We start from the raw sequence: 23,331 nt of genomic DNA on the forward strand, positions 1-23,331 counted from the left end.
TTTTTTTTACCTAAGTGGCTCCCCAAAGATGTGAACTCCTGACACGGGTAATGCCCATCTTTGGCCCACGGTACAGTGATGGCTGCTATGGAGGTTGAAGGTCTGTGCAGTGGAAACTTCCCCTGCCTTCTGAGACATGCACCTGGGCCCAGAAGCTTGGGTTCCACCCTGCCCACCCCAGGACTGAAATCCTGAAGTCCTGTCTCACGTGGACCCATACGTTGCTCCCTCGCCCACCGCAGTCTTCTCCAAGCCAGCCGCCCCACCACAACCCGAGACAAAGATCCCTCCCTCCTCCTCTGCCCACCAAGAGGCATAGCGAGGAGACGCTGCTGGGCACCCTCCCCAAGAAGGCAGGGGGAGTCCCCTCCGTCCCAACTCCCCTCCACTATGGTCTATGAGCCAGCTGTCTGGACCTGCGTTGCTCTAGTCACACCTCATGGTAAGAACACATTTTATTAGAATCGTTATACGTATCATATAAATATATTTGTCCAAACTACAGATCGGGGGAGGGATAATGAGGGAAAGCTCTTATTGCTGGGGGGGGGGGGGGGAACCTGGAGAGGGAGGAGGGCTGAGAAACGGGGACACCTGGGACCCTGTGTTCTCCCCATCCCTCACAGAAGGCACAAATGCATTATTTCTTTCCATGTGAGGACACTGGGGGGTGGTGGCAGGGTGGAGCAGGAGGTAAGAGTACAGAAAACCTCAAAAATACAAAAGAAACATCCAAATTTCATATCTAATGGTGTGGAAAAAGCTGGGGTGGGGTGCAGAAAGCAATGGTGGGGGGGGGGGGGCGGGAACAGAAAGAACCACTGAAGCTCAGAACTGAAAGAGACCTGAAGAGGCCGTGATGTCCATGCTGCTGCCTCCATGCAGGCCCCAGAGAAAACTCAGATAAACCAACAAAGACCCCCAATAAGAGAGGGTGGGGTGCCCCGGAGAATTGGCTTTGGGGCATCAGAGAGTGTGTGTGTGTGTGTGTGTGTATGAGTGTGTGTGTGTGGCTGGTGTCCGTGACAGAAGCAGTCTGCCCCTGGGGAAGTTCTCCTCCATCCTGGTTCCTCCAAAACCGCTTTTAGGGGGTAAGGTCAGCCACCGCTTCCAAAAAGGACCCCTGCTTGGACAAAAGAACCAGGCAGGAGAGGATGCCGGTGAGAGCTTGGGATGAAAATGGCTCAAAGGCAGGGGCGGTTCTTAGGGAACAGAATATCATGGAACCCAGAATATCATGGAGCCCAGAATATCATGGAGCCCAGAATATCATGCCAAGTCTGTGCATGAGTATGTGTGTGTGTGTGTGTGTGTGTGTGTGTGTGTGTGTGTGTGTGTGAGTGCATCTGTGCATGTACTGGGGAGGGGTGAGATCACTCAAAGGTAAAGGGGTCCTGGGTGCTGAAAAAGAAGTGTCCATCCATGTGGTCCTCCAGGGCATCCTTATCACTCTCAGCCGGAAAGCGCTCCTTACAAATAGGGCACTCCTTCCATGGGGGGGTGGCAGGGCCCCTGGTGCTGGCCTCTGACAAGGGACCCACTGCAAAGCCACTGAAGGAGACAGAGGGGAAGGAGAGGGTCAGTGTGCTCCGATGCCTTCTTGCCTTGTGGACCTCAGGGACAGGGACCCATGCACCTGGCCTTCCAGATTACCCTGTTCCTGGCAGCTCTCTCTCCTAGTCTCACCCCCAGCATCGTTCTCCCCACACTACTGGAGCCTTAGTTTCCCAGCTCTCCAGGCCCTCTCTTCTTTAGTCCCCGCTGGTCGCCGCAGTAGTGCACAGCCCATCCCCCACCCCTGCGCTCCTCCCTCCATCTCCGTCTGCTGCCTAATGAGGCTGAAAATGAGTCTGACATCGTCCTTCATCTTCCTGCTCCAGCCGAGAAGGATGACAGCATCGCCCCCTCCCTGCCCTGAGCCCATCTCACATCGAGGCAAAGCTGGGGGCTAGATGATAAAATCTCTCTTCCCCCTGCCTTCCCCTCTTGACCTGCAAAAGAAAAGGGAAGGCAGAAGGGGCGATCTGATACCTGAATCCCCCACCCCTGCAGCTGCATTGCCCAAAGGGTCTCCCAGGAAAGTCAGGGAAGAAGGACAACATCTCAGGGGTGGTCAGATGCTGGATCCCGGTCTTCTCTCTGTTCCCATCCCTGGGGGCACTGGTCACCTCCCTTCCTCCCCAGATGGAGCCTAGGTACCTACCTGGTGGTTGGGGAAGGGGGAGGGGCAGGAGAGAGGGGATGCAGGGCAATTTGGGCTCCACGGAAGATGGTGCTAGAACGACACAGAAGCCAGTTAAAGGCAGGGCCTCTGAGTGCACGTGTGCATTGATAAGATGGGGGGAGGAATTACCTGATGGCACCTGGGACTTGGGGTGGTGGGTGGTTTTCTGTGTCAACCACTCCTATGTTGGCTGGGGCCAAGAAGAGGGAGCTTGGGGGAAGGGCACGGGGACTGTTCACCCGGATGCCCTTTCCACTGGCATGCTCCCACCTCCCTCGTGTTCTCCCCCTTTTGCACTCACCTGGCCACGTCATAGAAGGCATTGCCCAGCTCAGGAAGCAGCAGGTGGGCCTCCTCACCTCCACTCTGAACAGCTGCCATGAGGACTGACTTCTCATCCTCGGCCTCCTGGGTACCAAAGAGATAGGGATGGGTTTGGGGGTAGCGTCCCAAGATAGGGGAGCAGCATGCTGGGGGAGGTAAGAGCAGTCCAGGCCCAGACAGTAGACTGTGGGCTGTAGTAAGAGTGAGGCAGGACAGGAGTTTTGATGGGGGCTAGTGGGTAAGAAGAGGAGGAGTATGGGGGGCAGGGGCTGGCAGCATTGGGGTTACTGGGTCGGACTGGATTTTGGGGCGGTGGCCCTGAAGAGAGGCTGGGCCTGCCTCCTCTCTCCCAAGGGGAAAGCAGAGCCCTGTACGGCTAAGATTAACACTTCCTTTTCCGGACACTGGGCCATTGGGTGTGGCCGTACCTGCCCCTTCCTCCCTAACCCTGCTCTGTCTCCCACCACCGCCCCCATCCACACACAGCTCACCGAGTCAGAGCTACTCTCTTCAGCTGGCCCTGAGAGGTGGGGAGCGATGGGAGCCGGCTGGCTGATGACGACCAGGGGAGAAGACTCTCGTGGCCCAGCAGGAGAAGAGCCTGTGTCTCCACGCTCACACAGGCCATAGGGAGGGACCCTCATGTCTTCTGGGGACTCGTCCTCTGAGTCTGTCAGAGCCGCTGGGCAGCCTGTGGGTGAGGGAGAGGACAGAGAAGGATGAATTGTTAGAGGCTTGGCTCAGCTATCTCCCTTTGGATGAGGGATATGGTTAAACTAGACAGGGGCCAGGGTCTGGGAAGGAAAAAGGCAAAACACAGAGGGCAGAGGCAGCTCCCAGAGGGGTCACATGCAGCTTTCCCCAACGGGGGAAACAGGCGGGGGAAGAGGTGTCACAAGACTGGGGGTGTACAGACTCGGGCCCACAGCCGCCTCCTCGTCCTCTGTGACAGCATCCTCGTTCCACTTCTCGTCTGCCACCTTCTCCAGGCGGGCCTCCAGCTTTCGCATGTACTCTAGCAGTTCCTGGAGTTGGGAGCAAAGACGTGAGGGAGGCTGGGAAGATGCCAACCCCGCTGCCTGCAGAGCCTTCCTTGACCCAAGAGGAACTCTGAGCTCCTTGGGACTGGATGCCTTCCCCAAAGTGGGCTGTGGTGGGGGAGGGGTGGGGTGGGGAGGCAGATCAAAGGAGAGCCTCACTCCCACCCCCACCCCCAGGAGCCCTCCTTCACCTCTTACATCCCTCCCTCGCTCCCACAGTCCTCCCCTGTTCTGCCAAGTCGACCAGTGAGAGGAGCCACGTTCCCATTTTTAGCCTCCGGGCCCTCTTAGAGTTAGCAGTTCTTAAGCCAAGAGATGACAAGACATGAGGTTCCCCCCTGAATCCTCAGCTCTGGCATCCAAGGGGCCCGAGTCCTAGGTTCTCACCTGCTTCTCCTCCTGCAACTGTTCCTTCTCCTTCTGGAGCACGCGCAGGGCTGACCGCAGCTCTGTGAGCTCCCGCTTGCTCTCCGACAACTGCACCTGAGGGAATGTGGAGCCTAGAATGTACCTCCAAGAACCTAGGCTCTGCGACCTGGAACCACCAACCTAGAATCATGCTCCTCTGTGCCCCTGTCCCTCTCTTGCCCTGACACACACAGGGGAAGCCCCAACACTCTTCTTTGATGAGTCCCTTGTCTTGACCACAGGAGACCGTCTCCTGGGTCCCAGTCTCTGCCTCTCCAGTGTGGGCCTGGGTGATTGCCTTTGGCTGGGACACAGAGGCCCTGGTCACAGCCGGGGCATTCTAGAATTCCCTTACGTCATCGCTATGAGGCCCAGAGTATTTGCCATGAGAAGAGAAAGGGACATTGCACATTTCAACCCAATGAGACCTGGGATGTGTGCAAGTAAGATGCCATTCAACATGTAAGTGAGCACCCAGCACTTCTGAGCTGACACCCAGGACAGAGAGAAGGGCCACTGATGTCTCAGGAGGTGACAGGAGCAGGACTCATGGGTGGCTGGGCTTCTCACCAGGCTAGAATCCTTTTCCCGGGCTAGTTCAGTCTTGAACACTTGATTCTGGGTCTTCTCCTCCTGAACTGCCTTTTCCAGTCGAAGTATCTCTGCACTTAGCTTCAGGATCTTATCTTTCTCTGCCTGGGATGCGGCCGAAAAGGAACATGGGAGGGGAAAGGTGAAGGAAAAGGGACACCACTGGCATCAGCCCCATCCCTCGCTGTGTCCTTTCCTTTATTTCAATGAGTATTTTGGGAGCAATTTCCCCTTCTTGGCTTCCTCATTCCTGATACTTCTCAATGAAGGAAGGGACATGCCAGCAAGGTGCCTTGCTGATCAGAAATGGGCATCACGACAGGGCCCGGTGCCTAGGGCAGTAAACGTTTCTGAATCAAGGTGGTAACCAAGGAAGGTGCTACGAAGATCAGGACTGGGACACCCTACTTACGGATGGGTCATACTTGGGACAGTGAATTGTACCTCCCTCAGAGCCCCTCCCCACTCCTGAGTCCTCTAAGCTTCTCATCCCTGTCTCCCTTCCCAGGGGATCTGACTCCATGGAGGTGGGGGCAGTGGCTGTGAGCCTGCCAGGTCCCCCCGTCCCTCTACCTCCATACTCTGCAGCAGCCCTGCCCGCTCCTTGCTCCATTGGCTTTTTTCCTCCTTCAGGTGCAGGCTGAGCTCAGCCAGCCTGCCATTGACTCCAGCCACTTCCAGGCGGCTGCGGTGTAGCTCCGCCATGGTGCGGTCCCTGGCTCCCGCTGTGCTGGCCAACTCCTCCCCAAGAAGGGTGGCTTTCTGCTGGCTTGAGGCTGCGAGCTCCTGGGCTCCTCGAAGCTGCTCCTTTAGGGGCTCCAGCTCAGCCTCAGGAGAAAGAAGGAGATGGAGATTAGGGCTCCCAGTGAGTCATTCTCGAACCAGGAAGGTAACTAGGGTCCCTCTGACCCCGCACCACAACAAGGCTCACGATTTATATTGTTCAATCTTTAGCCATGTCTTTTCCCTAGCTAGCCCTTGGTACTTCCTCTACTTCCCGCTGCCTAGGGGCTTCACTCACCACGCGCTGCTGGGCCTGGCCTAGGGTGTCCTTCATCTGGGCCACCTTGTCCTTCAGTCGCTGGGCCTGGGCACTCTGCTCCTCCTGCCGGCCCTTTGCTTCCTGCAGCTCCAGATTTAAGCGGCGGTTCTCCTGTTGTGCCATTTCGAGCTCAGCCTGATGGGAGGTGGAAAATAAGTAAGGAAAGGGGTATATGTATTTGGGGTGGCTGGCAGGGGCTGAACCACTGCGATGAGAGAGATCAAGGTTCCGCTTCCCAGATTTAACACAAACTCAAGCATTCAGCTCTCGTCAGCCCTTCTTGGGGTCTCAGCTCAAAGGGACTCAGGCCTGAACATCCAGTCTCCAGCTCCCATAATGAGGTACCGGCATCACAGCCTTGATGGGGTCTTACACGAATCTAGGTATCCCATGTACCATTTCTGCTTCTCCGCTCTTCCTTTCATTATTATTAATTTTTTAAAGAAGGTTTTATTGATTTTTTAGGTAACCTCTACGCCTAACATGGGGCTTGAACTCACAACCCCAAGATCAAGAGTCGCTTGCTCCACCAACTGAGCCAGTCAGACGCCCCTCTGCTCTTCCTTTTAGATCAAAACTCAGTCTGGATGTCCATGAGGCCCTCAAACTCAGCATATTCTACTTCCCAGTCCACTCCTTTCCACTCTTATTTCTGCCCATGCTACTAACTACTTCCTAAGCCACTCAGGCTGGATCCCTTGGTGCCGGGCTTGGCTCTGTTCTTTCCTTAGTGACCCCAAGAAAAGCCTTTTGCTTCTCCATCTTCTGTCTTGTTCACAGCCATTTTCTCTTTTCTACTATCACAGCAACCATGTTGACTCAGGATCTGGTCATTTCTGACTTGGATTATTGAATAATCTCATAACTAGTTCATCTCCCAGGAAGAAATCACATTAATCTTCTGTTAAGTCCGGCCTAAGTACATGTCACCCCCTTGAAAATCACGGATGCCTCTCATTTGCTTACAGAAGAAAGACTAACTCCAGATCCTCTCCAGTCTGACCTGGGCCTCATCTCAAACCCTCCACCCACACTTTCAAGTGCCCTGAGTGTTCTGGACTCTCAGCCTTTGCACGTGTCTTTCTCAGTTCCCAGAATGGCCTCCCTCTCATCTCTGTCTACTCAAATCCTACCTACTCTTTACTGCTGAACAAATGGCTTTCAAATACCCTTCCACGGAAGCCTAGGGTTTGGAGGAAGCTGCTGAGAGATTCTGCGAATATGTGATGTGAGCTCCTTCTAAATAATTCAAAAAATATGTGAGAAAAACAACATACAAGCTCACAAATTAACACAATGGGGATCATCAATCCACTGACATGTGCTTCTGAGTTAATTCACTTTTTTTTCAGGTTAATTAATTTTTTTTGTACAAACCTCAGAATAAAGTTCCTATTGGATTTTCTTTTTGTTTGAAAAGCAAACTGAGATGGCATGGTGGACAGTTTAAAAATTGCTGTCATTTGCACTTACTTATTTGGAGACTCAAGGTGTTCTTAGTATTGTACAACCAAAACTCAATACGGAAACATATTAGCTGCTGATGCTGACAGAATAGTTACCTGTAACCTCTGATTTCAAGGTTTGGCATCCATCAGAATTACCTGATTACTTTTGTTACCTTATAAGTTAACATTGTACATTTGAATTTTTAAAATTGGGGTGCATGGGTGGCTCAGTGGGTTGAGCATCTGACTTTGGCTCAGGTCATGAGCTCACGGCTTGTGAGTCTGAGCCCCACATCAGGCTCTGTGCTGACAGCTCAGAGCCAGTATCCTGCTTCGGATTCTGTCTCCCTCTCTCTATGCCCCTCTCCCACTCGTGCTCTGTCTCTCCCTCTCTCAAAAATAAATAAACATTGGGGCGCCTGGGTGGCTCGGTCGGTTAGGCATCCGACTTTGGCTCAGGTCATGATCTCACGGTCTGTGAGTTCGAGCCTCGCGTCGGGCTCTGTGCTGACAGCTCAGAGCCTGGAGCCTGTTTCAGATTCTGTGTCTCCTTCTCCTGACCCTCCCCTGTTCATGCTCTGTCTCTCTCTGTCTCAAAAATAAATAAACGTTAAAAAAAAAAATAAACATTAAAGAAAATAAATACTTGAATTTATAAAAATATATTTATAGTAATAAACTATTGGTTTTATCTATTCAATGAGGTTCCACCTAAGATGTAAAACTTTATTGTGGGGTGGAAAGGAGAGCTAAAAAAGCTGGAAAATACTAGGCTACTTTATGCCCCTCTTTTGCTTTTTTTTTTTTCAGTACACTCTATGCCCAACGTGGGGCTTGAACTCACACCCTGAGATCAAGAGTCACATGCTCTACTGACTGAGCCAGCCAGGCATCCCTGCCCCCTTCTAATGACCCTAATAAGACGTGCTTTTGTCCACTTCTGTGGAGCATCTTAACACTTTATTATTCTTCCCTGGTGATGCTGAATATATTCCACTTTGACTAATCCTGACTTGGGTATACATTTTGTTTCCTAGGAGAGCGTGTGTACAATGTCCTCTTTACATTTTTTATCGGCTTTGGTGCCCGGCACTCAAAAAGGCCTCAACGCAGTGGAAGAACAATTGAGAAAGCAAACCGACTCTGAGCCCCTACCTCGCTCTGCTCCTTGTCGGCCTGCGCTTCTTTCAGTTGACCAAGAAGCTTCTCCTGTTCCCGAGTCAGGGCCTTCACGGTGTCTCTCACCCTGTACGTGGGGACATGGAACATCAGATAACCCGGCTGGTCACCACAGAAGATACGAAGGACGTGGACTTTTGTCTTTAGCACTTTTTCTGGTGCCCCTCTGGGCCCACACCTCCTATTGTCTCTGGGATGCCCAAATCCCCAGACCAAGGTGATCTCGCTAGAAGCCCTGAGTATCCAAGATTCCTGGTTCTAGAGCACAATCCAGAAATAAACAGTTTGTTCTCTTTATGTGTCATTTTAAGGAATGTTCTGCTGATGCCTTCCTAGTTGTTTGCATTCAATCAAGAGACCAGAATCCAGTCTTTTTTTAGACAAGGGACAGCCACGATCAATTATAAACTTTGGATCTAGATCAGAAGTTGGAAGACTTTTTCTGTAAAGGGCCTGATAATAAATACTTCAGGCTTTGCAGGCCATGAGGATTCTGTGGTGACTATTCAATTCTGCCACTGTAGTGTGAAAGCACCACAGACGTGTAAATGAATAAGCACGGCTGTTCCAATAAAACTTTATTTATGAACACTGACATTTGCATTTCAGATAATTTTCACATCACAAAATATTTTTCTTCTTTCGTTTAACCGTTAATTCATCATTAAAACCATTTAAACTCACAGACTGTACAAAAACAGGTGGCCAGGATAGATCTGGCACATGGGCCATAGGTTTACTGACCCCTGGGCTAGACAGTCCCTAATCTTTTCCAGATGCTCAGTCTGATCCCTGCTTTTCTATTCCATGATTTAGAACCTAGACATTTACTATCTCCGTAGGGCAAGACTAACATATCCTACACTGGAGAAGCCTCAGGGAGTAACTCACTTTTTTACTCTGGACCTTGGCTAGAATGCCTCTTTCCTTTAAGGAGTTTAAAAATATACATAAAATCTACTGGTGACGAATGAAAGAGACTTAATTACACGATTTGATGAAAGAAAGAACCAGAGTGTTTCTCCTGGCGAAAATGTGACGGACAGACACGGGAAGTGGTCAGTGTTTGTGCCATTTGGTAAAAACGACAGTGGTCTGGTGGAGGAAAGAAATTCATCCTGTGCAACCCCAGAGGTCTAAACTAGCACTAATGGAGGCAAGTTACAGAAGGGAGGTGTTTAGTTCAATACAAGAGATACAAAAGTGACAGCTGTCTGATATTGAAAGAGGCTGCCTTCTGAGGTAGTGACCCTCTCAATTACCTGACAGTCCTCTGAGGGCTAAGATTCTATGACTTATACCTTTTTTTTTTCAGAGGAGAGATCCCGTAACATTCCTGGATCACCGGTTCAGACATTTCCTAACAGTGAGAACGGAGTCTCATCTTCTTTGCTGTGATAAAATCTGAAATCCATCCTCTCTTATCTTGTCTTGACTGTTCTATCTACTCTTTTCTTCCAAATCCTCCACTCCTAGCTCCTGCTTAGCCTTTGTTGCAGCATAAATAGTAACTATGATTACTTCTGAAGGTGAGGAATACAGAATAGGCTTAGGAAAGACGGAAGAGAGCTAGGCAGGAAAGAAAAGCCGGGGAAGTGGAATACCCTAAGTCTGAAAGGGGAAAGAACCACACCAGACAGAGTGCAGGTTTGCCCGTCTGAAACAGGAGGCCGGAGTCTGGGGGTGACAGGAAATGAAGGGAAGTGATGGGGGTAGAGGGGTCGCCCTCACCTGTCCAGCTCCACCTCTTTTGTCAGCACTTTCTCACTGATGGCCTGGATGTCATCTTCTAGCTCCAGGATGCGTGCCACATGGTCTCCCTGTTGCCGGCTCAGGATGTCCCTCTCTTCTGTGAGCTCCCCGTGGGACCGGGAAAGCCCCTGGAATCAAGGTTCCCCCCAGAAGAATGAAGTTGAGACTCACCTCTCAAAGCACAGAACAAGGGCTTGGGAGGAGCACACGGGGGTTAGCCTGTTCTCACCTTCCTACCCTGTCACCTTCCTTGAAAAAGAAACTGCCAGAGAGCATTCCCTTACTGGCGAATATGGCCACATCCCCCCGTCCCCCAGCACTCCTGTGTGCAAAGAACTGAGTGTCATTACATTTGGGGATGTGTCTCCTGTCATGTCAAGTTTAATCCTACTTGTTACCCCTTAAAGCTATGTTTTTGATACCGGAACCATCTTAAAAGCCCACTAACATCTTTCCTTTCCCATCTTCGCTGGGTTCAGACTTTGGACCCTGGGTGAGCAGTCAGGCCCCGTGCCCCACCTGGCCCGACTCCCACCTTGTACTGCTCCATCAGCTCCGCATGCTCCTGCCTGGCTGTTGCCAGAGCCGTCTCGAGCTCCTGTACTTGACTCCTCAGCTCCGTCACCTGTCCCTCCAGCTGCAGCTTCAGCTGCATCAGGTCATTTCTCTCTTGCTGGCTCTCATCCAGCTGGTTCTACAGGGAGCAGGATGAGGAGGGGGGTGTGCTCGTGAAAGTCCCGTCCCCATCACGCTGCAGGTGCATTCGGGGCCGGAAGGTTACATCGGTACAAGCTATAAAGAGCTGAGTAAGGGGAGGCTTGTGTGTTACTGAATCCTGCCCACCACCAGTCAGACGCACCAGCTCTCGACGCTCTTGGAAGAAGTCTTTCTCGATCCACATAGACAAAAGGAATGGCTCCCTGAATTTTACCTTCTCTATTCTGGAACCTGACAGAGGTAGGTTTAAATCTCCAATATAATTTTTGCTAGCTCTGTTACTTGTTTTAAAAAAAAAATATTTACTTATTTTTGAGAGAGACAGAATGCGAGTGGGAGAGGGGCAGAGAGAGGGAGACACAGAATCTGAAGCAGATACCAGGCTCTGACCTGTCAGCACAGAGCCTGACACAGGACTCAAACCCACGACCTGTGAGATCATGACCTGAGCCAAAGTCAGGCACTCAACCAACTGAGCCACCCAGGTGCCCTGCTAGCTATGTCACTTTGAATGAGTTACATAACTTCTCTGAGTCTCTGTCCTCATTTGGAAAGTGATCTCTTAGCCTAGATTTTTGAAAGGTAATTATAATGAGAATAACAAATGCAAAAACAGAACATGGAAAATATCCAGATGGCCAACAGACACAGGAAAAGGTGCTCAACATCACTCATCATCAGGGAAATGCAAATCAAAACCACAATGAGATACCACCTCACACCTGTCAGAGTGCCTAATATCAAAAACACAAGGAACAACAAGTGTTGGCGAGGATGTGGAGAAAAAGGAGTCATTGTGCACCAATGGTGGGAATGCAAACTGGTGCAGCCACTGTGGAAAATGGTGTGGAGATTCCTCACAAAGTTAAAAATAGAACTACCCTACGATCCAGTAATCACACTACTGGGTATTTAGCCAAAAATATGAAAACACTAGGGGTGCTCGGGTGGCTCAGTCAGTTAAGCATCCGACTTCGGCTCAGGTCATGATCTCCCAGTCTGTGGGTTTGGGCCCCGTGTCGGGCTCTGTGCTGACAGCTCAGAGCCTGTAGCATGTTTCAGATTCTGCGTCTCCCTCTCTCTCTGCCCCTCCCTGCCTCGTGCTCTCTCTCTCTCAAAAATAAACAGCAAAAAAAAATTTTTTAAATATGTGAAACACTAATTCAAAGGGATACATGCACCCCAATGTTTATAGCAGCATTATCTACAATAGCCAAATTATGGAAGCAGCCTAAGGGTCCATCGACTGAAGAACAAATAAAGAAGATGTGGTACATATATACACAATGGAATATTACTCAGCCATGAAAAGTAATGAAATCTTGCCATTTGTAACAACATGGATGAAGCTAGAGAGGGTAATGCTAAGTGAAATCAGTCAGAGAAAGACCAATACCCTATGATTTCACTTAAATGTGGAATTTAAGAAACAAAACAAACGAGCAAAGGAAAAAAAGGGATATAAACCAAGAAACAGACTCTCTACTATAGAGAATAAACTGATGGTTACCAGAGGGGAGGTAGGTAAGGGGATGGGTGAAATGGGCGATAAAGATTAAAGAATACACTTATGATGAGTACTGATTAATATATATGGAACCGCAGAATCACTCTATTGTACATCTGAAACTACCAAAACACTGTATGTTAACAACATTAGAATCAAAATAAAAACTTAATATAAAAAAAAAACCCAGAACACAGGGTAGGAGCTCACACATCTCTGACTTATGTAAGATATAGACATCTTCCTATTCTTGTGTTGATCCCGTGTGTTTAGAGGGTTCTAGAAGGCAAGAGTTTATCTAAATCACAGATCAGGTACCCATTCTCACCCTCTGAGCACTTCCTCAAGTCTGTCCTCTTGTCTGGGGAATGTACTTCCTCCCCAGTTTCCCTATCCCTGATCTTCCTTCAGGAAGTCCTTGCCAACATCTGCCCCCACTCTCTAACTCTTCTCTATTTGGTCTATTTGGTCCCATAGAAAAATACAAGCCACATATATAGTTTTTTAAACTTCCTAGTAAATACTCAAAAAAGTAACAAGAAACAGGTGAAATTTGTTTTAATGGTATTTTATCCAACTCAGCGTATCCAAAGTATTATCATTTCAACATGTGACCAATATAAAAAACCACTGAGATCTTTTACTTTTTTTTTAACACTAAGTCTTCAAAATCCTTTGTGTATGTTCCCCATACAGTACATCTCAATTTGGACCAGTCACATTTCAACTGTTCAAGAGCTTTTTGTATTGGATCGTGCAGGTGTGGGGCCCTACCACCTGCTCTCACTGCTCACCTGTCCTGGAAGTGGGTCTCGTACTCCCCTTCCTCTGAACATTCCTTCCCTGGAGTGGCCTCCCTCTACCCTTTGGATCATCCTCTAGGGCCTAGGACAGGATGTAGCACTTGGGAGAAGGAATGTTTGAAAAGTACTTATGAAATCTTGAGTGACATGGGCCTGTGGGTAGCTTGCTTTCCTGCCCTACATGTTTGTGTCTATGTTAGATCAAGACTTTCTTAATGGCAAGACTGTGTAAGTCCTGGTGAGGTGCTCAGTTGAGGCCACAGCCCAGGGGAAGGTAAAGTGAGAAGCAGTCCCTTGCCATGCAGCCCTCCCCCTCCCCTGCCCCTCCCACTCCGCTGCCTGGGGGCAGCTCTGTTGCTCTGTCTCACCTGCAGCACAGTGGCCTTGGGGACGACCAGCAGGATGTCAGAGCCGCCATCGGCCTCCTCTAGGGTCACCAGTTCGTCCATGGGCCTTGGCTCTCGGAACTGGAAAGGGGGGCTCTGCCCACATACCCGGCCCTGGCGGTTCACATACCGGAACTGGTAGAGCTGGGCTCCAGGTTTGGGCAGGTAGCTGGCTGTGGGAAGAGGAATGGACCCAGGACCCTAATATGATCCCAGGCCCTCAAGTGCCTGGCAGTCTTCCTTTTCCTTGACGTGTCTTTTTAAAAAAATTTTATATATAGAGAGAGAGAGTGAGCACCAGATGGGGAGAGAGGGAGCAGGCTCCACGCCCAGCACAGAATCCTATGTGGGGCTTGATCCCACGACCCCCGGGATCATGACCTGATCTGAAATCGAGAGTCGGATGCTCATTGACTGAGCCACCCAGCCGCCCCCACCTTGATGTGTCTTATCACCCACTGTCCTTGGTTCCAGTCCCTCGTTCCCTGTTCCACATACTGTTTTCTTTCCTCTTTACCTCCCATGGGCTATTTCTGTTCCCTGAAATACTCTTCTCCCTCCTTTCTGCCTAGGCCTGTCCTTCCTCTCTTTCCCAAGCCTACCTTCCCTAATAATAATAATAATAATAATAATAATAATAATAGTTAGTTATCACTTACTGAGTGGCCACCCTGAACCAGGCACTATGCTAACCCTTTACCTGTATCACTTTAAACCTTCATATTGTCCCTATAAGCCATGCATCCCCTTTTCCTGTTAAGATAACAGAGACAGGGAAATTAAGTAATTTGTCCAAGGTCTAATAGCTTGTATTAGAGTTGAGATTTGAGCCTAGGTCTTTCAGAATCTAAGGACTACCTTCTTCTCAATTTATGACACTACCTTTCCCTCCTTCCTACCCCTAGTTCCCTGAGAGGACTTCCTCTTTTTTGGGGGGTAGGTGGCAGGATTACTGGCCCTTGACAGGTCCTTCTATCTCTAAGTCCCTGATTCTGTAATAATCCCACAATTCTATGTCTGCTGAGCCCTACTGGATATAGTTCTTATTTTATTTATTTGTACTTATTTTTTCTTGTTGCCTGTGCCTAACTTTGGTTTCTGAGCCCACTATCTTCCTCCAAACCTCTATCCCCTAGGTTCCTTCCTCCCAGACCTTCCATGTTCCCTCGTACCTTGGAACTGGACACTGGCGTGGACAGGGGAACCATCAGTTGCACTGTCAGGCACCGAAGACCACACAAAAGTGTGGTAATCCCGAACACAGGCAGCCTCCACCTGTGAAGGCCCATGGTGGGAGAGGGGTACGGTGATGGAACTGTGAGCTAGGGATGGCAGAAAGGGCTGAGGGACTGAATGGGGGCGAGGATGCTGTTACAGTGACAAGGATGATGACAGACCGGGAAAGTGGAGGGATCCTTTGTGGCAGGAGAGGGCAGGGCTAAGATGGGGAGGAGATGAGCCTTGGCTTACACAGATGGCTTCTGTCACCTGTGACATCTCTGCCCTTCTTCTCTATCAACATGCGGTTGAGAACCCAAGGACTAAGTCATTCCCCTGATTCCAACCAACCCATGGCTCACAAATCTGAGCCAAAAGGGGTTTCAGGGATACCTTGAAGATGCCAATCCAGTCGCTGGCGCTGGGCATGGCGCCTGGGGGAAGGGTATAGTGACATTCCACCTTGGTGTTGGGGATGTAGGTCCGGGCTACATTCAGAAAGTTGACTCCACCCCGGGAAGGTGCCCGGCTTAGTGATGATTCTTCCATCTTGCCCTCAAGGTATCTGCCCTATGAAATAAAGGGTTAATATCCTAAAACCTCTCCCATCCATCTCTTCTTCTCCCCAACTCCATCCCCACCCACTCACAGCTCCTGCCACTACACTCAGAGATGGAGGCATATTTCGTTCCTAGCCCCTAAGGGCTACAGGACCCTCTAGAGGTATCACTTTTAGTCTCCAGGACACAGGTCTGACCTTCTGAGTCAGTCCCCATCCTGTCTCACATCGTACCCTCTCTGAGTCACAGACTCTTCCTAGAGTTAAGATCTCTCTCATTTCTAATCCCCTTTCATAGTCCCATTGACCACGTCTCAGTATCCCAGGCTCTACCCGCTCAGTTCCTCCTTTCCCACCTCTTAACATACTTGAACATTCCAAATTCTTCAGCCTCCACCTCCCCATCCCATCCCGCTTGTCTTTTTGGCTCTTGAATTCAAAATCCAACTGACCTGTGGGGCCCCCTCATTCCGAGCAGGTCTCTTTGCCCACTCCAGCTGTACCCAGGAGTAGCTTATGACACCTGAACACTCTCTGAAAGTAATGACTGAGTCTTCAAAGCAGGAATATGGCTGGAGGCGGGGACCAACAGCCCGATCCTCAGGCCCCCGAGGTCTCAGTTCTCTCCCCTCTCCCCTCATGAATTGAAAAAAAAAAAAAAAGCTTCTGCTCTCATTCAAGAGACAAAGGGAAAGGGAGGATATAAGGAAAGACAGGTTTTGCCTCTCAACTTCAGGAAGTCAAGAATTCTGGAGGCGGCTGCTTCAAGGGTGGGGTGAAACATTCAGCAGGAACGTGGTGGTGTGGGGAGACGGAATGTGGGAGCCTGGAACCAGGAAAAGTCCCACCCCTGGATAGGGGGTAGATTGGAAGGTGGGAAGTAAGGGGCCCTAAGAAGGGGAAATATATATATGATGTTGAAAGAAGGGAGGATTAATTCAAAAATAACCTAACGTTCTTTTCTTCAGGTCTCGCCAGGAACAGAACTAGAAACCTACTGGTTTGACTATGTTAACCCAGCTGTAGTGTTTTCTCTCTGCCCCCTTTAGCCTCAATTCCAAGTGCCTGGATGTGTAGTTGGAGGCATGCTATAAGATGGGATTGACAGGGAGGGGTGTTCCAAGTTAGGGTGGGGAGAGTTAATTAGGAAACATGGGGATGGAGTGAGGAACAACAACAATAATCAACACAACTCCTCAGCCCTGGGCTGTGAGATGGCTCTCGTCATCGCTCCTCTCCATCCCACTAATCTTCATCCTGTGTCAACCACAGAGGATGGTGTCCAATCAGCCATGGCCAATAGTCATGGGCACACCCCCAAACATCACAAACCCACGCGAGGCTGAAGTCTGGGGCTAGCAACTTTAAAAACAACAGGAATTCAGTAGAGAAGGAAAGGTGGGCCAGCTCTACAAAAAGAAGCAACTTCTCCTTCCAAAATACGGATTGAACTGGGGACAAGAGGTTTCTTTGGGATTTCATCGCTGAAAAATCCCTCGTTAAAATTCGTCCATGTTTTCTCCAAATACAATTCTTCCGGCTTTTAAAATGGGGGATGCATCATCCCCCACAGATCTAAGCCTGTGGAATCCCAAATACTCCCCACAAATAAAATCCTTCACAGCTGGAAACATTCACCAGACTTGAAACAAAGCTCTGGGCACCTAAAGTGTATGTGTGTAGCTAGATTCAAGCGTTCGCGCGGGTGGGGGGACTCCCACCCCTCAACTCTGTAGGCCTCTAAGAGTTCCTTAACATTCTGCCACTTGTAAGGCTTCCCTCCCGGGACTCGGCGTAGTAAAAGGCCTTTGGATTGGGGCGGGAGGGTAAGGAGAAAGGGAAGGTTTGTGAGGCTCAAGTCTTGCGTGGGAGAGAATGAGTAAATAATTCAGTGTCTCCCAACTACCTTAGGCATAACAAGCTTTATAGAGAAGAACTGAGGGGAAGGGGAGAACAGTGAGGGGGCGCACCCCTGATCAGAGCCCCCTCGAGACCAAGAACTCTCAAAACAGAAGGGGTGGCTTTTCCAGTACGGAAAGTGTTAAAACCCAAACGCTCCTGCATCCCCCTTCCACAGTTCCCTTAGATTATCCTTTCACAGACTGGAAATTGGGGGTGACCCCCGCATTAGATCGCCCCCAAATTAGGCCAAGTTTCTTACCCCACACACGGATCAGCTGTTCCCTCACCTTCCACCAACAACAAAAACAGCACTCCGACTCCTGGAGGGGGAGGGAGAAAAGTGGACGTGAGGACTTCTGGGGTTTGTGGTTTCTCTGCCCTCTTTTGTCGGCGAGCCGGCTTGGATATGGAACTACACATCCCAGGAAGCTGTGCAAGAGGAGGGCGGAGCAGAGGGCGGTCGCGGCGGCGGCCTCACCACGGCATCCTGGGAGGCGTAGTTCCCACTTCCATGACTGCAAACGAGGGTGTGGCCACCAAAGGACTTCACGGCCCATGATTCCTTAGGAGGGGCCCGGCTGTATTGGTGGTGACTGCTGGTCTGTAATGTGCGTTGTGGGTTAGGGGGTGGGGAGGAGTTGGGGCTCTAACGTCTCCTGTTTTATGCTTCCCAGGGTACGACGCGTTGCGCTGCACCCTCATGTTTGCTTTTCACGACGGTCTGTGGGATAGATAGTATGGTTATCCACACTTTACGGATGAAGAAACCAAAGCCCAGAATGTTTAAGGAACCGGTCTAAAGTATCAAAGCTATGCGATGGTAGAATTCCAGGGCTGCAAGACTCCAAGTGAAGTGCTCTTGCCGCTACATCACGGGCTGCCCACTATTTAGGGACAGGGAGCTACTGGCTGTGGTGGCAGTTTCTTCTTTGCTTTGACCTCGGGGACAGCCCCTGTAAAACCTGTGTACTGTGCACCGCTATTTCCCCCCTCATCCCCCCCTCCCCCCCACTTGAGGATTTCAGGGCCAGGGGGCCTGTCAATACTCACACACCCGGACTGGGCTCTCCCTAGAGTGGTCTGTGGGTCTACGAAGAAGACCCATTGGCTGAGGTGGTGGTAATGGGGAGGTGAAGGAAGGATGAAGTTGAAAGGGGAGGCTGACATAATTCAGGACTGGTCAGAACTCACAAACAAGCCACTTAGAGGGGGCCGGTTTGCCCAAGCCTTTCAATGAATTAATATAACAATACATGTTATTGCTTCTGTTTCTATTTAGGAGAGGTTTGAAAGAGTAACACTCCTCCCACAACCTAAGTCAAATTAAAGACTTGGGCATCCTTCTGTCTCCCCTTTCCCGCACCGTCCAGGAGTCTCCAGGTAGTCTGAGGCATTCAAAATGATCTCTCTCCGGGTCTCGGTGTTCAGGGATTACAGTCTAAGGATTGATTTGCTCTTCCAGAGTGCCTGCTTTAATACTCTGCTCACTAAGTTACGGAGCCTCTGCCTTTTCCAAGTTTTTTGGTAGTATTTTGCTTTTATGGCTGAATAGGGTGTCTGGTGGCTGCCCTTGGGTGCCTTTCATCTGAAGATCTCCAAGCACTTAACAATAAGTCACTGGGCTTCACAAACATTAAGGTGACATGTCTGTGTCATTAGTCAGGATTTATGAGTTAGGGAATAGCTGCTGGCTGAGGAGCTGGCTCAAGGTCCTGGGGTGGGTTAAGAGTGGGGTGATCCAGGTCTCCAGTGTTCTTGGTTTTTGTCTTCCACCAAGAATAAAGGCTTGGAAAAAAAAAACCCTCAGTCTCAGTGGAGCTAAAAAAATAACATTTTCCACTTTTTTTTTTTTTTGGTGCTTACAATGTGTTTTTGCCAAGAATTTTTCTATTTAATATAACAGGCTTATATAGAAAGCCCTAGTATTATTCTCATTTTATATATGATAAGGATTGAGGCACAATTAAAATGACTTACCTGACATAATCTAACTAGTAAGTGGTGGAATCAGGATTCAAACACAAGCGGAGTATACTAGGCTCCCACCCCAGAAACTGCTGGCATGTGATACTAACTCCCATTGTTCTAAGGAACAGTGCTATTAATTAATCAAGGGAGCATTTATGTGCAAGACACAGGGGATGTGAAACAGGTTCACTCAACAGATACGTGTTTGAGATACTATGCTAGGTATTCTTTTGTGGAAAGAATGAATATAAAATATAGATATTTGAAGGATGGATTGGATTTGGATAGCCTGGCAGGACAAGGTCTAAGAAGGCTAAGCTTATTCCAGCCTGAAGCAAAGATTCAGAAGTGGGTATTTGTAATGTATACTGGAGCCCAGGTGGTCATATAAGAACAGCATATAAATTTCAGCTTTCTTTTTTTCCAGACTCAGATTATTGGCAATGACTGTCTGAAGTGTGTTGAGAAGGATTCTGAGGAAAGAGTGCTAGGATTGACTAGTAATGTCTATCATGTATCCTAGCTGGAAGATGGCAGTTATAATAGATTGACTTATTGTTTGAAATTATTTACTTTCTCCTTCCTTGCCCATTGCTATGGGACTTGAAGTACCTCCTGTAGAAGAGTATACATGTCTCATTTCATCGACTTTGGACTCGATCATGTTTCATATTTTGGCAATGGGATGTGAACAGAGATAACCGATGCTGTGTTTGTGCATGTGAGTTTCCACTTTCTTCTCTGCCACTAGCATGGGTATATTCCACGTGAGAATTATTCCTTTTGCCTGGGTCCTGAAATGAGAAGCCCCATGGAGCAGAGCTGTAGCCTGCCCACAGCCTGCATGAACATAAGTCAGAAATAAACCTTTGTTGCTGTGAGCCACTGAGAGTTTGGGTTTGGTTGTTAATGCAGCAATGCTGACCAATAGTCATAACTATATAAAGGTATCAAGTTTGAAAGGTAAGTTTAAGTCAGAGTGTGGAGAATCTTGAATGCCAGGTGAGGCAGAGACTGACATGTATTTATCAGAATCTCTTTCTTTTTCTTGGACACGCAGCTGGACCCCATTTTTCAGTTTCCTTTTAAGTAATGTGTTCCATTTCCAGGCTTGGCCCATGAAGTCTCCCAAGGGAGATCTCCTTCATTTTGTTTCCTTTGTGGTTTGATGTATATGACCTTAAGCACAGTGACTTCGAAGGCCAAATGTTAAAGATGGTAGGGCCACATGGAAGGAAGATAGAAGGAACCTAATTCCCTGAATCACCACTTGGCAGCAAACTCCCTGCTCATCGGGAGCATGTGTTTGGACTTCAGTTGACCAATAAATCAATTTCTATTTGTTATAACACTATCATTTTGGGCTTTATGTTTTATAGTAGTTAATGTTTTCCTAACCAATACATCAGGTTAAAAGGTTTGAATTTGATTCCCATCAGGAATGGGAAGTTAGTCGCAGAGGATTTTAAAAATATTTATTTATTTTTGCGAGGGAGAGAGTGTGGGTGGGGGAGGGGCAGAGAGAGGGGGAGACACAGAATCCGAAGCAGGCTCCAGGCTCTGAGCTGTCAGCACAGAACCTGACGTGGGGCTTCAACTCAAGAACCTTGAGATCATGACCTGAGCCATCATGACCTGAGCCAAAGTCTGATGCTTAATTGACTGAGCCACCCAGGCTCCCCAGATGATTTTTTTTAAAGAAGGAAATTAATACTGTAAAGACCAGTGGAAGTGACAAGAGTTGAGGAATAGTTTCTTTTTTTACGTTTTTTTTTTAACCTTTATTTATTATTGAGAGACAGAGAGACAGAGCATGAGCATGGGAGGGGCAGAGAGAGGGGGAGACACAGAATCCGAAGCAGGTTCCAGGCTCCAAGCTGTCAACACAGAGTCCGATGTGGGGCTCAAACTCACAAACCACGAGATCATGACCTGAGCATAAGTCGGACGCTTAACCGACTGAGCTACCCCAGGTGCCCCATGAAGAATACTTTCTGAGTGAGGTTGTGAGGTCTTGGGACTGTTGGTGGTGTTAGAATATAAGTGAACTCCTGCCGGGGGCTGGGGGAAGATTGACATGACTTTGACAGTCTCTCTAGAGGCTGTGGAAGGAGCTGCTGCAAAATGAATCCTATCTTCCGGAAGATTAAAGCCTCTTTTCTCTTTCGTAAAAGTCCTGACTCCAGTACTGCTTCATTTAGCCCAGCGCCTGATACATAATAAATGGTGAATGGAAGCTGGTCTTAGACTCTTGGACTCTTGGAAGGCTTTCAGGAGCTACCACGAGCTGAGTGCCTAAGGTGTGGAGAGGGCTCTTTCAACACACTGAACCATCAAAACAACCATGGAAGGTGCTAGCAAATTGGACAGATGAAAAACTGAAACTCTAAGAGTAACTTGCTCAAGGTGTCTTGGAACAGTCTTACTCTGATACCCATACCTTTTCCAATATAACAGGATGCTTTCTCAGAAAATCACAACGGCTAGTATTTACTGAGTGCCCTCCATGTGCCAGGAACTCTGCTGGGTGCCTTACAAACATACAGAAGCAGCTGGTGTATCAGATATTGTAGGCTGTTACTAGTGTTTCCAAACTGCAGACTCTGTGGGAAGTGGGTGTCACAGTCGGCTCAGGCTGCCATCACAAAATATCATAGACTGGGTGGCACAAACGACAGGAATTTATTTCTCACATTTCTAGATGTTGGGAAGAAAGCCCCAAATCAAGGTGCTGGCTGATTGGGGTCCTGATGAGGACGCTCTTCTTGGCTTGTGGACACTTGTGTCCTGTCAAGGAGGACACAGAAAAAGCAACATCTCTGGTCTCTGCTTGTAAGGGCACCAATTTCATCACGATGGCCCCACCCTCAGACCTCATCTAACCCTCATTACCTCCCCAAAGCCCATCTCCAAATCCCATCACCTTGTGTTTTAGGGCTTCAACATATGAATTCTGGGTGGACACAGTCAGTCCACAACAGTAAGGAAAACGTTTAGATAATTTCAGGGCAAAGTTTGATTCTTTTAGACTTTTCTTTAAGGCCTCTGCCCCATTTTCTTTTGTCTTCTTAGTTCTTTGGCTCCATTTTCCTCAGACTGGGTGGAAGGGTGGTTTAGGGTTCTCACTAATACTCAGGTCTCACAGCTCCTGCTTCACTCCACGGATCCACAGACCCACTCTAATCTCACAGTGTTCGTATTGCCTTGGTCCTTCCTCTGGTAGGGAGCAAGATATGTCTCTGAGTACTCCTCCCTCTGTTTATTCATCAGAGTTTTTAAAAATATGTTTTTATTATTATTATTTTTAATTCATTATTTACTATTTTTTAAAGTTTATTTACTTATTTTTGAGCGAGAGAGAGCATGAGCAGGGGAAGGGCAGAGAGAGAGAGAATCCCAAGCAGGTTCTACATGGTCAGTGCAGAACCCAACGTGGGCTTGATCTCACGATTCGCAAGAGACCTGAGCCCACATCAAGAGTTGAGCCTTTGACTGAGCCACCCAGGTGCCCCTTAATTTTTAAATTTTATTATCTTTATTACCTTTATTTCTTTATTATTTATTTTTTAAGTATGCTCCACGCCCAGTGTGGGGCTCGAACTCACCACCCTGAGATCAAGAGTCGCATGCTCTACTGACTGAGCCAGCCAGGCGCCTGTATTCAACAGATTTTTAAATAAGCATTATCTGTCACCTGTTGGAATAATAGCCAATGACATTTGCAGCTCTCTGCTACCAAAGGTTTTTATTCTTGGACTCCTTTGATCCTCACGACCAATCCAATGAAGTGGTATTGTAATAATAGTAATACATATTATTACTATGTGATTTAAATCATTGAAGAAACCAAGGTTCAGAAATATTTAATTTAATTTAAAGACCAGGAAGTACTTCAGACCTCCTGTATCCAGAAGTAGAGGGCCAACCTCCCCCATCCCAATCCCACCCAGAGCCACCCTAAAACCTCCCACCAAGGTCCCCATCTCAAGGACGAAACACTGTCAGCGTAGTCAGGAACCTGGGATCAGCCGTGACTCTTCCTTCTCCCCGGGGTAGAGATGGGACAAGGGACTCCAGTGCAGGTATTAAGTGACTTAAATGACAATTTGCTTCAAAAGCTAAAAGTTGAACTTTTTAAGGGTCACACATCCACAGGCATCAAAATGACTGCACAAGTCAAAAGGTCCTGCCTTCCTCTCCCTCATTGTCTCCACACCCTGTACTTCTGGATACAGAAGGTCTGAGGTACTTCCTGGTCTTCAG

General features: G+C 48.6%; 1 protein-coding gene across 9 annotated transcripts; it reads right to left on the reverse strand.

Moving 5' to 3' along the window:
- Window positions 1–437: 437 nt before the first annotated feature.
- CALCOCO1 (calcium binding and coiled-coil domain 1) lies at window positions 438–17,446 on the reverse strand. 9 transcript variants are annotated; one of them, XM_047867480.1, is made up of 18 exons: window positions 17,360–17,446; window positions 15,033–15,209; window positions 14,594–14,696; window positions 13,404–13,594; window positions 10,544–10,702; window positions 9,988–10,136; window positions 8,233–8,323; window positions 5,609–5,764; window positions 5,161–5,415; window positions 4,567–4,692; window positions 3,976–4,071; window positions 3,465–3,573; window positions 3,040–3,239; window positions 2,526–2,632; window positions 2,354–2,434; window positions 2,204–2,275; window positions 1,930–1,991; window positions 1,413–1,551 (listed from the first exon to the last, which is right to left on the reverse strand). In XM_047867480.1, the coding sequence occupies exons 2-17, from the start codon at window positions 15,186–15,188 to the stop codon at window positions 1,949–1,951; spliced, it is 2,094 nt and encodes a 697-aa protein (XP_047723436.1). In that variant the 5' UTR covers window positions 15,189–15,209; window positions 17,360–17,446; the 3' UTR covers window positions 1,413–1,551; window positions 1,930–1,948. The 9 variants fall into 9 exon arrangements, 8 of the variants coding, with proteins under 8 accessions (XP_047723433.1, XP_047723434.1, XP_047723437.1 ...); XM_047867477.1 differs by lacking the exon at window positions 1,930–1,991 and having other exon boundaries at window positions 438–1,551; XM_047867479.1 differs by having other exon boundaries at window positions 1,409–1,991.
- Between the last annotated feature and the right edge of the window lie 5,885 nt (window positions 17,447–23,331).

Source organism: Prionailurus viverrinus, chromosome B4 (assembly GCF_022837055.1).
Source record: "Prionailurus viverrinus isolate Anna chromosome B4, UM_Priviv_1.0, whole genome shotgun sequence".
Classification (NCBI taxonomy): Eukaryota; Metazoa; Chordata; class Mammalia; order Carnivora; family Felidae; genus Prionailurus; species Prionailurus viverrinus.